This window comes from Bubalus bubalis, chromosome 15 (genome assembly GCF_019923935.1).
Source record: "Bubalus bubalis isolate 160015118507 breed Murrah chromosome 15, NDDB_SH_1, whole genome shotgun sequence".
Lineage (NCBI taxonomy): Eukaryota > Metazoa > Chordata > Mammalia > Artiodactyla > Bovidae > Bubalus > Bubalus bubalis.
In genome coordinates, this window is record NC_059171.1 from 66,830,526 (window position 1) to 66,852,794 (window position 22,269).

The 22,269-nt window shown below is 47.5% G+C and overlaps 1 protein-coding gene and 1 long non-coding RNA gene across 7 annotated transcripts in view; both read right to left on the bottom strand.

The window, feature by feature from the left end:
- Nucleotides 1-12,781, bottom strand: part of MTSS1 (MTSS I-BAR domain containing 1) — a 162,509-nt gene extending 149,728 nt beyond the window's left edge. For 2 of the 6 annotated variants that reach the window (XM_006048349.4, XM_025265472.3), the window contains exon 1: nt 12,213-12,781. In XM_006048349.4, the coding sequence (XP_006048411.1) occupies nt 12,213-12,284 (72 nt within the window). In that variant the 5' untranslated portion in view covers nt 12,285-12,781. The remainder of the gene's footprint in view (nt 1-12,212) is intronic. The other 4 variants (XM_025265474.3, XM_006048347.4, XM_006048350.4 and 1 more) reach the window with 3 other exon arrangements.
- A 3,705-nt stretch (nt 12,782-16,486) lies between these two features.
- On the bottom strand, nt 16,487-21,359 carry LOC112579209. The gene is made up of 5 exons (XR_003103691.2): nt 21,046-21,359; nt 19,241-19,313; nt 19,007-19,143; nt 18,127-18,265; nt 16,487-16,922 (listed from the first exon to the last, which is right to left on the bottom strand). It is a non-coding gene; the product is annotated as an uncharacterized LOC112579209 (long non-coding RNA).
- Between the last annotated feature and the right edge of the window lie 910 nt (nt 21,360-22,269).

Below are 22,269 nucleotides of genomic sequence, written 5' to 3' on the forward strand. Positions count from 1 at the left end.
ACGGACCACCACACAGCCATTAAAACTAACCCGGCTTCTAATTACAAGCACAGAAAGCGTTAAGTGAAAAGCTAAGTGGAAAAGGAAATTTCTGGCAGGGCAAAGGCTGCAATAGCCTTCCTCTAAAAGGTGTGTCCATAACCCACTTTGGAATCAAGTGGTTATGGGTGACTTTTATTTTTTACTAACCTGAGGTCTTCAGGTTTTTTTTTCTTCCATTAACTTTCAATTACTTGCATAATCTTAGAGAAGTAATCCCTCGAGAAATGCTCTCAAAACATTTGCTAACGCTTCATGCTAAATGTAGGGGAAAGCTTCCTTCTCTGTGATTTAATTAGGGTGTCCCTAATTAAGGCCAGCCCAACATCAAAGAGGCCAGGTTCCCAGGGACCCTGGCTCCAGGTCTACTCCTGGTGGCAGGATGACCCCCTCCCCCAGCAGTGGCTGGGAGTCTCCCGGGGCCCGGATGCCAAGGGCTTGGCCATCAGCTGTCTCCTCCTGGCCCTGCTCCCCGCTACTTGCTTCCTATTGGGGTGCTTCATCCAATTATCCAGGCCCCAGATCACATCCTGCTGGAGAGCGGGCTTTGAAGGTTCAGTAAACAATCACTTCAAAACAAAGAGGGACCATTAAACCAAACTCAAAGACTTCCTTAATGGCCTCGCGCTCAGCTGCCGGCCGAACGGGCTGCAGCAAGCCGGGCCTCAGAAGTGAGACTTAGAGGTCTTCCTGGGAACTAATCTTGCCGCCATTCCAACTGCCTCCCCTACACAGCCCCCTTTCCTGTTGCGCAACCCTGTGGGCTGCAGAGCTGTTACTGGGGAGACCCTGACAGAGGCGGGGTGGGCTGCAGAGCTGTTACTGGGGAGACCCTGACGGAGGCGGGGTGGGCTGCAGAGCTGTTACTGGGGAGACCCTGACGGAGGCGGGGTTCTCCAGCAAAACAAACATGTGTCATGCGGTTGTCACCTCGGACAACCACGTCAGACCCTTGTGAACCGCACCCCGCCTGCGCCCCACACACTTCCTTCTGTGGACGAGTCAGCGGCCCCCCAGCAATTTCACGTTGTTGGATGGTCCAACTCTGTCCTGAAATAAAGGGAGGCCCCGCTGAGCCTCTTGAAGCAGCTCAGAGGAGGGCCTAGCTTTTTACTGCTTTATCTGGTTCGTCCTGAGTCCTAAAGTTATCAGTAGGATGATGATCAAAGTGATCACTGACATACCCACTACGGAATCTGAAAAGGAAATACTAAAATGCTGTAAGAGATAGCTCAGCCCTGTGGATTAAGGGCACAGACTCTGGAGCCAGACTGCCTGGGCTCAACTCCCACTGTACCTCTCCTAAGTTGCATGATGAGGGCAAATGGCTTACCCACTCTGCACTTCAGTTTTCCATCTGTAAAATGGGAATTATGGCAATAACTCCCTCACTGATAGATGCATTTGTAACTACCTTCCTGGGTTGCTGGGAGGATTAACAGTCTCCACAAAGCACTAGTATAGTGCCTGGTTGTACCATACAAATGCTTGTTAAGTAAGTAAAATAAACCAGGGGGCAGGTTTTGTACCAAAACCTGCCCCCTGGTTCTGTCTCCCAGCTCCAAATGAGAATCAGAGGTCTTCCCCTGACTGCTTTCAAAATCTCATGCTGACATCTATTATGGCACTGATCATACTGATTTCCAGTTACTTGTCTGTGACTCTTCTAGACTAAACAACTTTCGGGCAAGGTCATGGATGTATTTCTACCCGCCTCCCCCCGCAGCAGTGCCTGGCAGAGAGCAGGCACGTTGTCATATCTATTGAATATGTGTACCGCATTCTCTCAAATTATTTACATGCTGAAAGTTGAAAAGCATTTCACTCTTGTCTCTACTGCATTATCAAAGCGAAGGTACAGGTTTCTTGTATTTTCTGAAACATCTGAGTACCACTGTGGGCAGGGTACTCTGCTAGAAATTACTAGCAGATTTCTGGGTTCCCTTGTGGCTCAGCTGGTAAAGAATCTGCCTGTAATGAGGAAGTCCTGGGTTCGAACCCTGGGTTGGGAAGATCCCCTGGAGATGGGAAAGGCTACCCACTCCAGTATTCTGGCCTAGAGAATTCCATGGACAGTCCATGGGGTCGCAAAGAGTCGGACACAACTGAGCGACTTTCACTTTCAGACATAAGACCATTTTATCTATTCATGCTAAGCCCTTTGCATATACTTTCTCTTTTAATCCTCCACAACTTTAATAGGAGACTATTACTCCACCCATTTTACAGGTAAGAAAATCAAGGCTCAGGGAACAAGAGTAACGTGCCCAGAGTAATAGAGCTAGGAAATGGCAACCTAGCTCCAAGGGCAACCACTTAAGGCAGCATGCAATGAGTACAGGTAGAATCAACATGCATGTGCAAAAATGCCCAAGAGTGCCGGATGTGATAGAAAGAGGAGGATGGAGAAATGAGCGACCTTTCTGGTGAGGCCTTGAAGGATGAGAAAGATCTCAATAATGCAAAACATGGCAGAGAAGGTCCTCCAAGTGGGACAACAGCAAGAACGAAGAGCACGGGAAGTGTTCAAAGAAGCCAGGGGATCCAGGTTGGGGGACACTGGGCACAGAGCAGGCCACTCCACTAGAGTCAATCACAGGGAGGCCCGAAGGCCTGGCTAAGACAGGTGGGCCACAGACAGTTAGTAAGCAGATAGTGAAAGTTGCTCGGTCGTGTCCGACTCTTTGCCACCCCATGGATGATACAGTCCATGGAATTCTGCAGGCCAGAATACTGGAGTGGGGAGCTGTTCCCTTCTCCAGGGGATCTTCCCAATCCAGGGATCGAACCCAGGGCTCCCTCATTACAGGCAGATTCTTCACCAGCTGAGGCACCAGGGAAGCCCAAGAATACTGGAGTGGGTAGCCTACCCCTTCTCCAGCAGATCTTCCCAACTCAGGAATCGAACCGGGGTCTCCTGCATTACAGGCAGATTCCTTTCCAGCTGAGCTACCAGGGAACCCCTAGTAGGCAGGTAGGAAGAACCCAAACATGGCCAAGTCTTGGGAAGGGACAGAAGCCAGTACAGAGCTGTTGGTAAAGTGGAGACTAGAGGCAAATGAGACTGCATCTCCTGGTGCTCACTCCAGAAAAAGAAGCCGCAACTCAAACAAGGTGGACAGGAAAAGACGGCCGCTACCAAGCAACCGTCTCTCCTCACACTGGTGTAAACATCTCTGAAAGGCCTTTTTTTTTTTTAAGCATTAAAGGCCCTGAGGACCTCAGCCAGGCACCCAGGCCTTCCCTACCTTTATCTACAGAGGATTTGCAAACAGAGAAATGCCAATTGGCCCTGCTGAGCCAGATGAGGTTATAATGAACTCAGGAGTGATTTATATACTTAGTAAGAAGAAGAAGAAGAAGAAGAAGAAAAAACAAACTCAACTTCTCCATTTCCTGCAACTTCATTTGCAAGTTCTAAATACAGCTCAGTAAAGGGTGGGGTCTTGTTTGCCCTAAGAAGTGGTGGAGATAATTATTGATTTCAAAACTACAGAACACTTCATTCCCAAATCTGCAAGACAGAATATAACCGCAGAGAACATCTTACTCAGGCATGGTGCAAAGCCCTTTAACAAATACAATCTCATTTCAGAATCCCCCCAACAACATTGTAAAAATGGGCACTTTATGAGACCCATTTCACAAAAGAGGAAAATGAGGCTCAGAGAGATGAAGAAATTGGCCCACAGGATTTAAAACCAAATCTCTTTGCCCTTTCCTTCTCCCCTTAGAGAAGGAAATGGCAACCTACTCCAGTATTCTAGCCTGGAGAATCCCATGGACTGTAGACTGCCAGGCTCCCCTGTCCATGGGGTCGCAAGAGTTGGACACGACTTAACGACTAAACCACCACTCTGCCTCCAAGCTCAGCAGTAGCTCCAGAATTTCCATAGAAGGGGTTTAGGGGCAATGGTGTGGCCGGAATGAATAAATAGGATGTGGGCAGGGAGCTGTGCTGCTGAGCAAGCACTGTTTCACTTGGGTGCCATGTTATAGATCCGTGCTGTCCAATACGGTAGCCACTAGCCACATAAGACTATTGAAACAAATTGCAAGTAAATAAAATTTAAAAATCAGATCCTCGGTTGCACAAGCCACACTTCAAGTGCTCAAGAGTCACACGAGGCTAGTGCTTAGTGTATCTGACAACTTTCGTAATAGTATAAAATCGTACTGGACAGGGCTATTACAGATCAACTAAAAACACCCAAGGATTCTAAAGATGCTTTTTGTCTGTTGCTATTTTTTAAAATTTATTCACTTTAATGTTTCACTATAAATTTATTTTTATTAATTGTAGTAAATACACAACATTGCCCATCCTGAAGCCCGGTAGTGTTAAGCAGATTCTCATTGCTGTGTCACCATGGAAAGACACTTTTACTCAGGCAAAGTTGAGAAAACATGTCAAGGGTGCTCAGACTGTGTATAGCTGGGGGTACCTTTAAAAATCCTAAAGCCCAGGGTGTACCCCAGAGGCACTGAATCAGACCCTCTGTGGAATAGGGTCCCAGGTATCAGTGTCTTATTGCTCCCAAGAAATCCAATGCATTCATCGCTGTAACCATGTCTGTTCTACCAAAAGGGGCACAGAACCGCCTCTTCCTCCTCTGGCCAGACCCACCCCTCCGGCTCCCTGAAGACCCCTATCTGGGGGAGGTGGAGGGGAAGCGAGGCCCAGGCAAAACCCACTGTCCACCTCTAGGACTTGGGAGGCGGCTGCTGCTGACCCAGCTAATACTTTCACTGCTGTCCAAATTCTTCAAGGGAAAGAAAGCAAATAAAAAGACACAGAGCTCAAAAGCCACTCCACTGATTTTTTTTTTTCTTCCACCCACTTAAACTAGACAGGAAAAGAAAAACACTTAGACACTATGATGGAGATCATATTGCCAAGAAATCGGCACAGAAGGGAGGTTTTCTTGGGGAATTCCATCAACTTCCCCCAAACACAGTCTTGCCATGGCTCGACTGACTCAACCCAACTGGAGGGTGACAAGGAAATAATTCAATACAGAAAGTCCTTTTACAAGAGAGTTCCAGGGCTGGACACAAAGGGAATTCAAGGCAAGGTGTTCTCATTGAGGAGTTACTGAACTTTGGGTGAATTTACTTAATTCATGTAATTGAGGGTACTGACAAGCATAGTCACCCAACCTCAGGGCCCAATGGGCTCCATGGACATATAAAGGCGGCCCTCTGGTCAGTCATGGAGAAGACCATAGAGGCTTTGTATGGGGACAAGGACAGAAGCCAAGGTTGGGGGTGACTTTCCCTTCTAGGAAGCCAGGAGGAGGGGAGGAGAGAGAAAGATAGGCTGTATCAGAGAAGACTGGTAAGTAGGAGGAGCAGGGAAGCCACAACATGTTGATATATTATAAATTAAACCATTTCCACAAAAGTGACAGCCAGATGGGAGCCTCCCACCCCCATCTTCACTCCCCCTGCCCCGAGTCCTCCCAGAGTCTCAGCTCAGGTTCACACCCCCAGGCTGGCTCTGGGCTGCAAGAGCTGCGATGTGACCCCGATTCCTTGCTAGGTTCTCCTGCGGGACTCAGGCAAGTGAAATGCTGCCTTCTAGAAACTCATGCACAGCCCCTCTCTACCTTAGTCATGCTCTAAAGAGCTCCAGCTGCTGCTAAGTCACTTCAGTCGTGTCCGACTCTGTGCGACCCCTTAGACGGCAGCCCACCAGGCTCCCCGTCCCTGAGATTCTCCAGGCAAGAACACTGGAGTGGGTCAAAGAGCTCCAGCTTTAGGGTCAAACAGACCAAGGTCTGAATGCCAGTCTACCTCACCAGGGCATTAAACAAATGATCAACTCAAAGCCTCAATTTTCTCAACTTTAAAGTGGGGGTGATGTGAGGATGACAGGAAATCCTGGCACATAACAGATTTTCACTGAGTCCCTTCCAGCCCCCTGTTCACTACATGCAATAAATACAGTTGCTGTTGTTTAGTGGCTAAGTCATGTCCAACTCTTTTGTGACCTCATGGACCGCAGCCCCGCCAGGCTCTTCTGACCATGGGATTTCCCAGGCAGGAATACTGGAGTGGGTTGCCATTTCCTTCTCTACGGGATCTTCCCAACCCAGGGATCAAACCTGAGTCTCCCAATTGGCAGGAGGATTCTTTACCACTGGGCCACCAGGGGAGCCCAAATAAATACAGAGCACCTGTATGCCAGGTGGCACCCCAGAGCATCTTAAATTGGGAAGCAGCAAATGACACAGCCCCATGCCAAGGTCTTCCCTGGGCTAAGAGGTAGGAAACATTGATAATGTGGGGTGGGGGGGAGTTGGTTTTACTTTGGGGGGAGGGTTGTAACATGTATGTGTGTGCGTCAAACAGACTCAGATGAACCCTTCCACAGTCTCCAGCTCATTCAAGGAAAAACCTTGGCAGTCAAATACAATGCGCTTTCTCAGTGCTCATCCAATTAATTTATTCCATTTGTCTCTCCAGTTTGCTACTTAATAAGGACATATCAGCAGTGCCATCTGAAAATCTGAGTTAAACGGCTTCAGGCATCACGGTTCCCTTTCAGGGTCCCAAATGTGTCCTGTCTGCTGTCCTACGCAGCTGAACCTGCCTTGTAGCTTTTGTTTGGCTCAGGGAGAGGTATTTCTCTGTTTTTGCAAAGGTGTGGGTTTTAGGGGAAAGTGTCCTGAAGGCAGTTCCGAGAAGTAATGGCAAACTCAAAATGATCTCATTTTCCCATACCCGATTGGAATATCTAAATGGTCTCGCTATAGAAGGAATCTGGCCAGCTCTTGCCCATCCCTGGGAAAATGGAAAGGGCCTAGATGAAAATTACAGATAAAGAGCCTAATGAATCAATAGTTTCAACCTTTTCACCCTCCAAGCACTTTAAAGACCTCAAGTGAGCCGGCCAAATTGACACTGTTTTAGTTTTTTCTTTCTCTCTACCCCAAGAGGCAAAAAGAGTTCGAAGGCTAAAAGGTCAGCAGCAGAGTATGCATGGGACACACTTGTACTAAAAAACTGTTCACTGTCTCTCTGACAAACTGAATTAGGGACCCTGTATCTTTACTTGCTGAAAATACAGCATCAAGCTCAACACTTGTGACGACACCCATGCTTGATCAATACTGCAGGACTGTGAGTACACGTTAGTCTTATAAGAACTAAATGATGGGACTTTCCCGGCAGTTCAGTGGTTAAGTCTCCACACTTCCACTTAAGGGACATGGGTTCGATCCCTGGTCAGGAATATCCCGCATACCACATGGCATGGCCATAAAATAAATAAAATTACTCTCTTAAAAAATATAAATAAAAATTGGAAAAAAGAAAGAACTAAGTGATAGCTGAACTGGGCAAAATTCAAAGTCAGCCTACCTTCCACGCAAACTGTGACTAGGAATGACCTTCTTTCAACTCATTACCAACTAGGATCTCAGAATACAAAGATTCATAGAATCAAACAAGTTCTAAACAATCTGCTTAAATATGATGTATAAGGGATTCTCCCCACAGAGACACTCAAACCAAGACCCAAAAAAAAAGACTTCTTCTCAAACTGACACAAGAAAAATTACACCTGAAAACCCTCGAAGATAGAATTACAGAGAGCAAACCCTGTATCTCTGAACAGGCACCATTCCCGGCAGTTCACTGCTGCCGGTTTTATGACATCTTCACTTCTCTTCCTTCTCCCAGAGGCCTATACTGAGGAAGCTGTAAAAGCCTGGGCAAACACAGCCATTTGCTAAGAGAAAAAGTGACGTGGGGCCCATCTGTACTTTACAAGGGCTTGGCTTGTCTGTCTTTGCACGTCACCATTTACAGAGCAGCCCACCTCCCTCAGAGCCCAGGCCACTGGCGGAGGCCTTGGCTGGACTTTCAGTATCTTTCTAGAGAAAAAAAATTTTTTTTCCTTCTTTTGAAAGAGTCAAAAGGAAGTCCGACAGGGGCTGACCAATGTCCTTCACCAGGCTGGACTACCAGCCCCTCCTTCATGGCCACCATATTGAACTGAACTGGACAAGCAGCTCTCCAAGGGCAGCCTTGGCTCCTCACCGCTCAGCAAAAGGCCTTCCACAAAGCAGGCCTTCAACAAACCCTGAGGAAGTGAACCTCTTGTCTGACAGCAACCCCAAAACAAAACAGTAAGGGGTGGGGGCAGAGAAAACCCTGAAATCATCATCCAGCCCTGGATTCACCGCTCACATTCTTGATCTTGTGATGAGTAAGGGAAAATACCATGATGTGTCTTCAAACCACAAAGATTTCCATGGACTTCAAGAAGTCCCTTTAGCAGGTCTAATTTTAGGTAGAATTTAGGAGGGGAGGACACTGGTGCAAACAGAGGTGGGGGGCAGCAGAAAAAAACTGAACAAGGCCCCTATTCTGCTCAGCACAGGTGATGGTAACAGGACACCCTTGTCTAAAGTGAGGCGTGGGGTGGGGAATTCAAGGTGGGGTTGGGTATTCTTTCACCCCCAGTCACATTATATAACCCCAAGCACACTCTCCAACCCAGTACAAAGTTCTCCCTGCATTCGGGCCCCACACAGCTCCTAACATGCTGACTCTTGAGCAACAAGGCAGAGGAAAATATGTGATTTTAGCCTCCAACTTCTTGTTTTTTTTTTAACTAAGTTAATTATTAAAAAAAGACAGACATCAACAGGGTGAACTGACCTCAAGTTTGGCCAGGGTCTCCTGGTCTTAGAAGCTTTCCAAACATCACCGAATTCTACATGCTGGTTCAATTACTTAACTAAAAAGATTTTCAAATACAAATCTTAGGTCAGTATGTTGTACACCTGAAACCAATGTTATGTGTCACAGCTCAATTTTAAGGAAAGGAATGGCACAGATCTGCTGTTTGAAGCATTAGCTGTGTTTCTTGGGACTTGGAGAGAAATTCCAAAAAGATTTCAGGGTCATCTAATGTAGTCAACAGGGTTGAAACACCAGAAGTCAGTCATCTGGCCTTCCACAGTTGCTTCCAAGCTACAGTTCCCCTAGACGAACCGCCGATGGGCCCGTGCCTCCAGCCACATGAATCCTGTCTCTCCTTCCCTCTGGGACCAGCTCAAAATCAGACGACTTGATTTACGTGGAAAGGCAGCCAGTAAGCGATTTTGCACACCACCATTCATTAGTGACCACCACAGTAGGGTGGAAGAAAGGGGAAAAACAAAAGGTTTCCTCTCATCAAGGAATCAATAAGTTATTTAACAGCTGCTGTGGGATCCCAGTGGAAGAAAATGAGGGTTTCTTCACTGCTCCGGCCCCCCTGAAAAGGATACAACACACACCCTGACAGCCCAGGACTTAGCCAGATGAAGGATAGTTAGAAGAAAGCAGAAAGAATCCTCCCCAGCTTTTCCATGTCTTGAGGTTCTTTGGTTTGGGAAGATGGATGGGGCTAAGCCTTGAAATTACTCCATTTTTTGTTGTTTTCTTTTTTTTTCCTCCAAAGAGGAAATTGACTCCCTTCCTGTGTTGCTGTACATTTTGGAGAACCAAATGCTACTTTGAAACAAAAATTTTTTTTTCCTTACCCTTTCCTCACCCCACTTCAACATTACTTCTGAGAAAATAATCTAAAAATGTTCTCAAGATGGCATTCCAAATGAGCTTCCAAAACGTACATGTGTTCACAGCAAACAGAAACGGGACCACAAGCGTCGTAAACCTATCGTGGGAGTTCAAGAAAAAAGGAGGATAAGCAGGTCCTTAGAAAGACAGCTCACTTCAGATATTAAAAAGTGGCTTTTATTGCTGACAACTTTGGGCATAAGCATACCACACAACACTATATGCCCAAATTCTAAAATTCCCCTTTAAAATGTCACTGCCTTCTAATCCACGAAGAAGTCTTTTCCAAAGAAAACTCCATGATAAACACTCTGCAACTGTCTTAGGCATAAACAATCATGGAAATTAGACACCCCCCCCTTTTTCCCTTATCTCTCTACTCCCCAAAAGTCTGAAATTCTGCAGATCTCAAGGCATGTTTTCATCTTACACTCCACTTTGAAAACCTTTGACTCCCCAAAAAAATAAACCTTTAAAATAAATGTCTTCCCAACAGGATGTTGAACAAACCCGACTCAATTCAGAGAAAGAGCTCAGGAACCACAAACTATAGATCCAGCACTCAAAGGGTATTAAACAAGTCTTTATTTTTAACTGGAATCTTGTGGAAACAGAAGCATACCACCTTAGCACCCACAAATTGGCCTCCCCAGCCAGAAAGCACTGCAGGGCAGCCAGGAGACACCAGGTGGAAAGCATGGGAGCCGGCCCTGAAGGGGGTTATTTTCTAAAGGGCTTGGGGTTCCAACCCATGAGAACTGAGCCTGGATTCTGGATTAACGAACAAAGAGGAGAAAAAAATCAGGTGTGAACGCACTGAGACTGCAGTGGGGACATGGGTTAGGTCACTGGGTCCACGTTATACAGAGGGACTAGACACATCCATTTCTCTCCTCCAAAATGCACAAGCAGTTCTCCCAACCCATCTCAAATTCTTCCCCTGGTGATCATAATCCACGTGTGCCTCCAACCAAATCTTGTTTGATTACAAGGCCTGTAGATTTCACTTAAGAAATATCCCAGAGTCTCCAGAGGGAACCAAGCTTTGTCTCAATTATTCAATGGGGGTTGGGGGCAAAGGAATGAAAGGGCTGTCTTTGAACAGGACATAATCCATCTAATTCCAAGGGGCTGGATTAGAGGCATTCCTGGGCAAGCCGGGTCGCTGAACAGAATGCTCCACGAATGTCAATTTCTGACAAAAGGCACAGGCTCTGCAGGAGGATTTCAAAATGGACCAGACCAGGACGCAGGCACCTTGGCAAAGTTCACCCTGGGTGAGGTGGCAGTTGGTGCTTAGAGGGGAAAACAGGCCATGACAGCTGAGCATTCCTTCCCAAAGTCCATCTCCCAGGCGGAACCCTCTCCAAACCTCACATTTCAACAGACAAAAGCACCTCCAGGCGCGCAGGCAGCGGCTGAAGAGGGGCTGTCCACACCCACTCGCTGCACAGCTTTCCAAACCTGCCCACTCGTTTTGGAAGCCGAGCTTTTAATTAAACACCACCTCCCCGGATCTGTTGAGGCAAACTGGGGCTGGGCTAGAGCCAAAGAGAAGCTCCCTAAATACACATGAAAAAAAAAAATTCCCCCCACCGCCCCCAATTCCCACCTCCAGCCAGCTCGCGCGGCTGGTTATATTTCCTTTAGATTAGTAACACAGGGCCCTGGTCTATCTCTATGCACAGAAAATCCACATTCAAGGATCAGGTTATCCCCAGTCCCACCCTTCGCAGGAAAAAGCCTGGGTGTTGTTCCCCGCCCCCATCATACACACTCGCGCGCGCGCGCGCGCGCGCGCGCACACACACACACACACACACAGTCCTCACAATCTTTCCAAGAGAAAACCTGGTGTCTGTGCGTGTTAGGCGGGTGGGGAATACAGCTGTTTAATGTGCCCCAGTCCCGCCTTCGGGCTGGGAGCCTCAGTCTGGGGACGTAGGGTGCCCCGCAAGACTGCTCTGGGAACTTCTGCTCCACGCCCCAGGGGAGGGCCGAGGGGAGGCACGCAAACCCTTACCAGCTTTGGAAGAGCCTAATTAATACCTAATTTGCTCAGATCGCCCCCAGGTGGACCTGAAAGCCCACGAGGGAGAGGGAGGTCTCCCTCCCAGTCTCTCGGGCTGGGGGGCTCCTTCTCACAGCTGGGCAGAGCCCCTCCCCTCTCCCCACCACCGCGCCAGGCGCCCCCTCCCGTACCCCGGGGAATCAGGTGTCCGCCCAAGCATCCACCCCCTGCGGGTCGCAGACACTCAGACCAGCGACAGACAATGGAAAACTTGGAGCCAGGGCCCCGGGCCCCCAGGGAAACAGGATGATGCGGTCCCCTGGGACAATGAGCGGGAGCGGGCAGGGACCATCAGATACCACTCCCCAACCCCCGCCCCCACCAAGAGAAGCCGCCCGCTCGGTGACCCAGCAGAACCCGGAGCGGCGCCCCGGGTGAGCAGGTGACACCCGGGCCGGAGCGCTCTCGCAGGTGGCCGGCGGCCACGGCGCAGGCAAGGGCCGGGCGGCTGGCCCGGGGCGGAGGCGAAGCCGCGCGGCGAGGTCAGAGCGCAGTGGCGGCCGCAGCCGCTCACCCAGCGTCCTACCTTCATGTCGCTAATGATGGTCTGGAAGAGGCCTCCGAGCGCGCTGCATTCCTTCTCAATCACAGCCTCCATTTTCCCGGCGCGGGCAGGGGCAGGACACACACTCGGAGCCGCCTGGACTGTGCGCGGGGCCGGGGATCGCTCACCCCGGGAGGAATTTCACCCTCCGAGTGACCCACCTCCGACTCGCAGCCTCTTCTGCAAAGAGGACGAAATGCCCGAGAGCAACTGTTCTCTGCCCAAAATAATACTAAAAATTTTAAAAAGCCAAACCGCTCTGTAGGGCGCCTACAGGCAGCGCTCCGCTCCTGGCCTTAAAAATGCCCGGAGAAGACTGACAATCAGGCCACCACTGGTGCCCACGACAGAAACGGCAAAGCCCATCTTGAAGCAGAGAAAATCGCCCGCTGACCCGGGGCCAGCGCCATTTCAAAATGCAAGATTTTCTAATTTAACCGATGTTTCTGAAATGAAACAACAAAAAAAAAATCGCCCAAGAGCAGAGCGGGTCTGCTCGCGGAGCCCTGATCTGTTGCTCGCAGCCGCGGCCGCCGCCTCCTTTTCTGTCCTGCGCGCCCAGCCCCGGCGCTCGCTACAGCTCGGCTCTTGGGGACGTTCGCAGGGGCGCACGCGCGCTCGCGGCCTTGCGTCCGCGCGGAGGCGCGGGGAGGGCGCGCGTACGGGGCCGCGCGGCCGCCGCACGAGGGCGGGGCTGGAAGCGCGTGCCCGGGAGGCGCGTGGGGCGCCGGCCGCAGAGAAGAGCCGGCAGGCGCGCGGGCGGTGCGCGGAAGATCCAAACCCCGCGGGAGCCTCCTCCGCCGAGCACCCGCCCCCCGCCTCCCCTGGGCCGCGGGTCGCAGAGCCGAGAGGGAGTGTCAGCACGCGGCTGGTCGAGCGCCCACACCACAATGGCTGCGAGCGCCCGGCACGGAGGGTGCAGCCGTCGGCCTCGGGGACTTGCACGGTGGCACGATTAGTGCAGTACCTTGCAACTAGGGAGCGTTCGGTAGGGCGGGAAAACTGCCGCTACTGCTGTTGCTGCTGCAGGCTTCTAAGAGGCCCGTTCTCTGCTATCAGGACTGCAGAGCCAAGTCACGATTGCAAGCAGCCAAATACGTAATTAGGGAGAGTTCGGGGGCGTATCCTGCAGCGAGATGCCGAGTTCAATAAGTTGCAGGATTATGGGAAAGTGGATTGATTTTGCTATTGCAAAATAAATGGCATTGCGCTTCTGTGTCCTGCTCATCAGTTGATGGAGATTGCTGACTGCCCCTGACTTGGCGGAGGTTTTTCAGGCGCTCTGAGGACATCCGGGTGGTGGTGTCACTGCAGAGAGCCCCGCTGTAAGTTTTAACCTGGAAATAGCACCAATGGACTCAGGTTGATTTGGGAGCTGGTGGTTTGTTTTCCCAACTCCACCGCCTAATCACGCAACCAGATCTGTCATTTAGATCAACACCAAATAGACAAGGAGAAGGGGAGTCAAATAAGTAGCTTTGCAAGGACCTGAAAACAAGCCCCCAGGCCTGGGCTGTTCCCTTGACCCTTGAAGCGCAAAGCTGTTCCCTTGTTTGAAGCACAAAGCAGGTGGAAAGGAAAACAGGTGGGAGAGGGTAACAAAAGAAACTGTGTGCAAAATGCTGTACAGGCTCCTAGCAGACTCAGAAATAGGAAAAGATCTGGCTTTGAAAACTGCATAAACCAAAGAGACGCATGGAGCTGAATATCACAGCTGTAGAAGATAATTTTCCTCTGGGCCACCCTGCCCCATTTTTAGTCATCGTCTCCCTCCCCACCCCTGTTCCCCAAGTCATGAGTGTTACTGCTAGAATTAACTCATCTCTTGGGCAATCCCCTGGATCCTGTCCCCAGGGTCACTTGGACGCATAACTCTCATCTTCACCTTGCCAATAACCTTGACACATAGTTTGCTTTTGATCATTATTATTATTATGATTTCAATACTATCAGTATTATAGCTATCAGAATCACTGCTTGTAGGGCCAGATTGCCTGGGTTCAAGCTCCGGGTGAAAACCGATTCATGGTATGAGCTTTGGCCGTACTAAATGGGCCTCAGTTTCTTCACCTGCAAATGGGGATAACCTCAGGGCTGTTCTGAGTTTTTCCTGCACTATTATACATAAAGCATTTAGACCTGTTCCTGGCCTATAGTAAATAAGCACTCAATAAATCTCATCAACAGAAATAGATTCACTGCAGCACTGTTCACAATAGCCAAGATGTGGGAACAACCTAAATGTCCATGGCAGTTAAATGGATAAAGAAAATGTAGTCTATACACACAATGAGACATTAACCTTAAAAAGGAAGGAAATCCCAGGATTTCCCTGACTCTAAGCTGCCAATGCAGGGGGTGCAGATTCAACTGGTCAGGGAAATAAGATCCCACATACCTCGAGGCCAAAAGATAAAAATAAATAAACCTTTTAAAAGAAGGAAATCCTGCATTATGGGACAACATGGATGAAACTGAGAACATTACGCTAAATGACAAGACACAGCTAAGTCAGAGGACAAATACTGCGTAATTCCACTCATATAAAGTGTGCAAACTTGTCAAGCTCATCAAATTGGAAAGATAAGAATGCTGGTCACCAGGAGCTGGGGAGTGGGGTCATAGGGAGTTTCTAATCAATGATCATGAAATCTCAGCTACATGAACAACTTCCAGAGGTCTATTGCACAACACTGCTTATAATTAACCATGCCATATTGTACACTTTAAAATCTGTCAGGAGGGTAGATCAAATGTGAAGTGTTCCTGCCACAATGAAATAAAATTTGAGAAAGAAGTAGGGACCAGGTCAAGGGTCATTGTCAGCCTGGCCCCAGAGTGCATGTCGCAAGCCTATAGTGTTGGCATGCTGTCCCACTGACATGGCTGAGGGCCTACTGTGTACAGTCCAGGTGTTTTACCTGTGTTTTATCTAATCATCACCACAGACTTGAGAGAAGGTGGTCAATCAAGCCTTTATTTTACTGTTGGAAAGTGGCAGGCAGGACTCCAGCTGTGCCTGAGGTGTTCCTTCTACTCAGTCTCTAACCCTCCTGGGCTGGAGCCCCACGCCTAAGCCCAAGGACCCTGTGGCCGGCTTTCCTGCCACGTGCCTGCATTTAGATGCCCCCAAAGCCCCAACTCGAGCGGTGTTTCCCAAAGCTCACCTCTTTTGCCTCCTTATTCTTGGCTCTGCGCTGGCCTCGGATCTAAGAGGCAGGCCCTTGTCTTTGACAACTAAGTGAAGCATCCCAAATCACCTTGAGAGGGAGTCTGGGAGTTTCCACAAGGCAGGAAAAGCCTGGAGGTAGATGACAACATTTGGCATTTTTAATTAGGTGAGTCTGAGAAACAGAGGGATTATGAGCAGGAAAATAACAAAGTCAGACTGACACCCCCTACATGACATGCTTTCCCCCATGTTTGAGCATCCCTCTAAGTTTTTCTCTCTTCAAAACACCCAACACTCACTGAGCAGGAATCAGGATTTTATTAACATGCAATTCGTCACAGGAGTATTTGCTTGTTTTTTAATAACTCTTAGGAGGAGGAACACAAAGTAATGAATCTACTGGAGGAATTTCAACTCCCCTGATCTTGGGGAGGAGAGTTGGGAAGGCAAGGAAGTCTTCCCCAAGCAGTGCCCATCACCTTCCTTGGACTAGGGTGTGCACCACCATCTCCCGGCTCTGTGACCTCGGGTACACTGTATGATCTCTGCAGCCAGCCTCTTGGGAGTTCCTAACCCATGGGCCTATTACCCTGTAATGCCTCACACTGCAGTTCCCTTCCCTCCCCAGACGTGAGTCCTAGCTTTGGGTGCATGAGCTGCACAAGGGCCTGGCGTGGTTCTCAAACCTTGGCAATCGACATGCCGTGGGGGAATTTTAAAACACCCATGCCTGGGCTCCACTCCCACGGGAGCCTGACTTAACTGGTCTGTGGCCTGGGCCTCAGGACTTTAAAGTCTCCCAGCCAAGTCTAATGTACAGCAAATTTAAGAACCCTGATCTAAGGAAATTGAACAGAAGATATCCATGCCCAGGTCCTACCTCTAAATAACTAAAGGAGAGTCTCTGGGGACTGGGATCCAGAATTTTTTTAATGTATTATACAGATTTCATTCCATCTTCCTAAAAGGATGTATAGGTATGTGTGTATGTGTGTATCTTGTCACTATTTGCCTTACATAAATGAGATCACATCACACACATGCACGTTTCTGGATTTTGTAAGTAACACTTTTATTAGCACCTCTTGCTATCAACAATTCCTGGAGAAATCCCTCCAGGTCAGCTAATATTGTCCTACTACGTTCTTTAGTTACTTTCACTTTTTAAAAAAAAATTTTGATGAAACTTCAGAGGTACAAAAACAGTACAAGGAGAGTGCAGGGCTTCCCCATCACTCTTCATTCGAGTCCCCAGATGATAAATCATTATGGTATTTGCTCCAGGCCTAGGTGTGGTTTACAGCCTTCTCAGCTGGTTCTAATGCGCGGCTAGATTGTGTGTGAGGCCCCCAGTTTGATGCGAGACTTCTGGCTATGTTAGTAAAACCCCTGACCCTTGTGAGGGGTCTTTGCATTAGAGGGAGCTGTGCGAGGTGGTTGAGTGGATAGGCTCGGAATCAGACTGCCTGGCTTTGAATTCTGGCTCATCCTCATCCTTTTCTGTGCCTCAGTTTCCTCATCTGTAAAACAGATCATGGAAATACAAGGCATTAAGGCTATATGAGGAGAAGGCAATGGCACCCCACACCAGTACTCTTGCCTAGAAAATCCATGAATGGAGGAGCCTGGTAGGCTGCAGTCCATGGGGTCGCTAAGAGTCCAACGTGACTGAACGACTTCACTTTCACTTTTCTCTTTTATGCATTGGAGAAGGAAATGGCAACCCACTCCAGTATTCTTGCCTGGAGAATCCCAGGGACGGCAGAGCCTGGTGGGCTGCCGTCTATGGGGTTGCACAGAGTCAGACACGAATGAAGCGACTTAGCTTAGCTTAGCTTAAGGCTATATGAGGCCTGAATGGCATTACTTAGTCTAGTACTTGGTACGTAGTAAGTAGTCAATAAAGGCTAGTTGTTAATATTTTTAAAAATATTTTGGCCAGGTAGCATGCAGAATCTTAGTTCCCTGACTAAGAATCAAATCCCAGGCCCCCTACAGTGGAAGCATGAGCACATAAGCGCTGGAGTGCCAGGGAATTTTCAAGTTATTAACATACATTAATCATTAGCACAGCTCTTCTATGAAATAAAATTGGTTTAAGCTCACTCTCATGACCTCCAAGCAGAACTCTTTATGAGCCTAGAGCCACCAAATCCCTTGAAAAACTGAGAAGTTGTCAGTACATTAAGGGCTTCCCTGGTGGCTCAGTGGTAAAGAATCCACCTACAATGGAGGAGTCGGAGATATGGATTCAATCCCTGGGTCAGGAACATCCCCTATAGGAGGGCATAGCAACCCACTCCAGTATTCTTGCCTGGAAAATCCCATAGACAGAGGAGATTGGCAGGCCACAGTCCATAGGGTCACAAAGAGTCGGACACGACTGAAGGAACTTAGCACGCACGCGATATACCAAACTGTCTCAAATGCAGAGTCAGAGCCCCTTTTGAAAATGAAACTAGCAAGAGTCAACAAATCATATCTGTGGCAATGACTCACCTTGAGATGTTTGGGATGTGTTTGTGGATGGTGGCCTGGGAGACACTCAAATATAACCTCAGTGTGCAGAACATGTCACAGGGGCAGGAAACTCATGACAGAAGGTATCACTTCATGAACTGATTGGCTGCCAGGCCAAATAATGCTGGAACAGTAGGGTCACAGGCCCATGCCCACAGGGTCAGGCAGCACACCCTGAGTGAAGCAGGCCAGGTGTAAGCTCACCTGGTCAGGGAGACTGTCCAGCTCTGAAGAGCAAGTTCTCCTTCCAAGTCCAGCTGCTCCCCAGTCCAAGGCCAAATGGGAAGGTGGGCCCTGAATTTCCACATATTCCAGTCCTTCTGGTAGAGCTGAAAGCTTGGACCTTGATGAGAAGTTTGCCCAAATAAAAATATTTTAAAATTTCCCTGTTTTTAGAAACTCACCTGGAGACCAGTGTGCAGCTTCTGGTCATGGGAATCAAATACAGTAATTCCCCTACATATGAACAAGCTCTGTTCTGAGAGCACATTCTTTTTCTTTTCTTTTCTTTTTTAGCATATTTTTTAAAAATTATGTTTAATTGAAGAATAATTGCTTTACAGTATTGTGTTGGTTTCTATCAAACATCAACATGAATCAGCCATAGGTTTACCTATATCCCCTCCCACTTGAGCATCCCTCCCACCCCTCTAAGTTCTTACCGAAACCTGTTTGAGTTCCCTGAGTCATACAGCAAATTCCCATTGGCTATCTATTTTACATGTAATAATGTCTGGAGTTTCTTTCTACATACATCCCACCCTATCCTTCCTTCCCCCTACCCAGTCGTGTCCATAAGTCTGTACGTTCTTAAGTCCAACTTGTATGTAAGTCCAGCGAAGTTAGCCTGGGTACCCAAGTAACACAATCGGCTCCATAGTACCGTACTGCAATAGGTTAGTAATACTTTTCACAAAAATTATACGTACATAAAAAACAAACAAACATAAAAAATACAGAAAATGCTTTAAATCTGATGATACGGCACCTTGAAAAATACAATGGTATGGTACAACTGGCATACAGGGGCCTCTGACATCCTTCTCCTTATTTATATTCTCCCAAATGCCTGCTGACTACCAACCTGGCTTCTGAGTAGCCTTGATATTGAGAACGGCACTCCCAGGGGAGTTGATATCCCCATTGCATTTTTAGAACAAGAGTGTCCCAGGCCTGATCGCTTCTTCTTCTGAAGCTTAGCTTTTTCTGTTCCACACAACTCTGATGAGACAAAGGAGCATTTTGTACGTAATTTATGAGCTCTGGTTAGAGTAGCAATAAAAGAAGATGAAAAGCGTATTATTTGAGAACACCCTACCTTTAACATACCATGCGAAGCAATTGAAAAACCATCTAGTTATTTCTAATCAATCAGAGGCATCTGAGTTGACCTAGAAATGAAAAATATTACACATCACACAAAACCAACATTTTGTGATGTAAACAGTCTGAAAAGGAGACTTCCAGTTTTCGCAGAGAGGCAGATTCTATAACCTGAAAGCCCTCCAGCTATAGCCATGAAGACATTCAAGGTACAATGTAACCAGAATCCTTTCAAATACATGGCAGAGCGGGCATGAAAGAAAGGAAGTGTTCAGAGGCTGGAAGCAAAGAGGAAGCTGACAACCAGCAGAGAATATGTGGAGCTGATGCCTCCATTGCCCTGGGAGGAGCCGTTGGTTTCAGTAATCCAAGGGCCCAGATGTTCACCCACAAAAGGGGATCAGAAAAAGAGTCCCTGGACCAATACATCCTCCATGTATGAAGGATGCATAACTGAGAGCCCTCTGCAGAGTCAGGAAGCCCCCTCCCTCCTGCAAGCACCCCCCACGATGGCACAGCTTCAAGGACAGGAGGACCAGGAAGCACTGTGCCTAGCAGGACAGGGAGCCGATGTGGAGTGTGATAGCCTTGGTTCAGGCTCTGGGTAGGGGGCCAAAAAGCATACATTGAGAATGTGCAACCAGAGGCCTGCATCACAACTGCGTTTGGAGTTTGAATTCCTTTTACCTTGAATAGATCCAAAATGCCCCACATAAGAATTAATGTGAAAACTTGTTACTGGCCTAAAATAATCCTGAGTAGCCCAGCAGAAGCAACAGAGAAATGGCTCGGAGGGGACCCACTTTCAATCGAGTCTTCATAGGCCCACAGATAAAGGCCCTGGAATGAGTTCAGAATTCAAAAGTATACATTACATAAAGGAATAGATCAAGAGTCAGCAGACAGGGACTTCCCTGCTGGTCCAGTGGTGAAGAATCCACCTTGCAATGCAGGGGACATGGGTTCAGTCCCTGAGTCGGGGAACTAAGATTCCAAATGCCTCAGAGCAACTAAGCCCAAGAGGTGAAACTCCTGAGCCCACACAGCACAGCTAGAGAGTGTGTGTCACAAGGAAAGAGCCCACATGACTCAGCAAAGACCCCACGTGCCGCAACTAAAACCAGACACAAAGAAATAAAATTTTATAAACAGAGTCAGTGGACATAACTAATATCAAGATTTAACCCACAAGAGTTAAAGATAATCCAAGAGTCTGAGCGATAAGTATATCTAACACGGTTAAAATAAAGGAGGAAACAAAAGCACAACACGCTGTGAAAAGAGGAAAAGCACTGCGGAAGAATTACGTTAACTGCTTAGTAATAAAAACTAAAATCATTGAAACTACAATGTGTATTTGAACTTTGTATGGACAGGAAGCCTAGACACAGAACTGCAAAGAGAATTTTTGATCAGAAAGATCAGAAGAAAGCACATAGAAATAAAAAAGTAGAAAATAGAAAAAAAGAGGTTAGGATACAAGGACATAAGGAGAATAAAGCTTAATGTTAGAGAAAGAGGAGATGGGAAAACAGATATTTCAAGAGACATTGGGTGAGAATTTTGCAGAGTTGATGAAATACATAAATCCTCAGATTTAGGTAGCATATTACATTCTGATCAAGATAAACTCAAAATATATATATTCTTATACTGAAAAATTATAATTTATGCTGTATACTCATTTCCTTCAAAGTGGTTTAAAAAAAAACTTACAATAATAATAAAAAATAAAACTGTTTTTACTGAATATCCTTGCTCCTGGAGAGTATAATAAAATCACTTATTATCAGAACTTACTATCAGGGTTAACCACCATCTGCAGAAACTGAAGGAGGGTTGGTGCAACGGCCCTTTGGAAGAGATAGCGGTATCACTGCGCTGACCACACTTTTCCTTGTCAAATTCTCTTTCAGGCTGTTTATCTGGAGTTTTGTATCAGCAGGGTACTGGCAGGAAACAGATGGCCCAGTGCAACTAAAAATGGAGGAAGTTTAAGAAAGAGACACGGGCAGGGCTGAAGGAAACCAGTGGGACTGTGTGGTTCCGGGGGCCGAGGCAGGATGCCATGGCCACTCCTGGTACTGAAAGGCAAGGAGGGCTGGAGCCTGCAGCCCAGAGAGGCAGCGCACAGAGAGGGCCACCTGGTAGGAGCTGTCGGCTTCAGCAGAGTGAAGCAGCCAACCTCCCCTGCAGGGACCAAACCCCAACAGAACCAGGACCCCTGGTTTGCCAAGGAGAATTTGTTCACCTCCATTCTTCTGGTCATAGCAAACACCCTCTTCCAACAACCCAAGAGAAGACTCTACATGTGGACATCACCAGATGGTCAACACCGAAATCAGATTGATTATATTCTTTGCAGCCAAAGATGGAGAAGCTCTGTACAGTCAGCAAAAACAAGACTGGGAACTGACTGTGGCTCAGATCATGAATTCCTTATTGCCAAATTCAGACTTAAATTGAAGAAAGTGGGGAAAACCACTAGACCATTCATAGTATGACCTAAATCAAATCCCTTATGATTATACAGTGGAAGTGACAAATAGATTCAAGGGATTAGATCTGATAGACAGAGTGCCTGAAGAACTATGGATGGAGGTTTTTGACATTGTACAGTGGGCAGGCATCAAGACCATCGCCAAAAAAAAGAAGTGCAAAAACGCAAAATGGTTGTCTGAGAAGGCCTCACAAATAGCTGAGAAAAGAAGAGTAGCTAAAGGCAAAGGAAAAAAGGAAAGATATACCCGTTTGAATGCAGAGTTCCAAAGAATAGCGAGGAGAGATAAGAAAGCCTTCCTAAGTGATCAATGCAAAGAAATAGAGGAAAATAATAGAATGGGAAAGACTAGAGATCTCTTCAAGAATATTAGAGATACCAAGTGAATATTTCCTGCAAAGAGGGACTCAATAAAGGACAGAAATGGTATGGATCTAACAGAAGCAGAAGATATTAAGAAGAGGTGGCAAGAATACACAAAACTATACAAAAAGATCTTCATGACCCAGATAACCATGATGGTA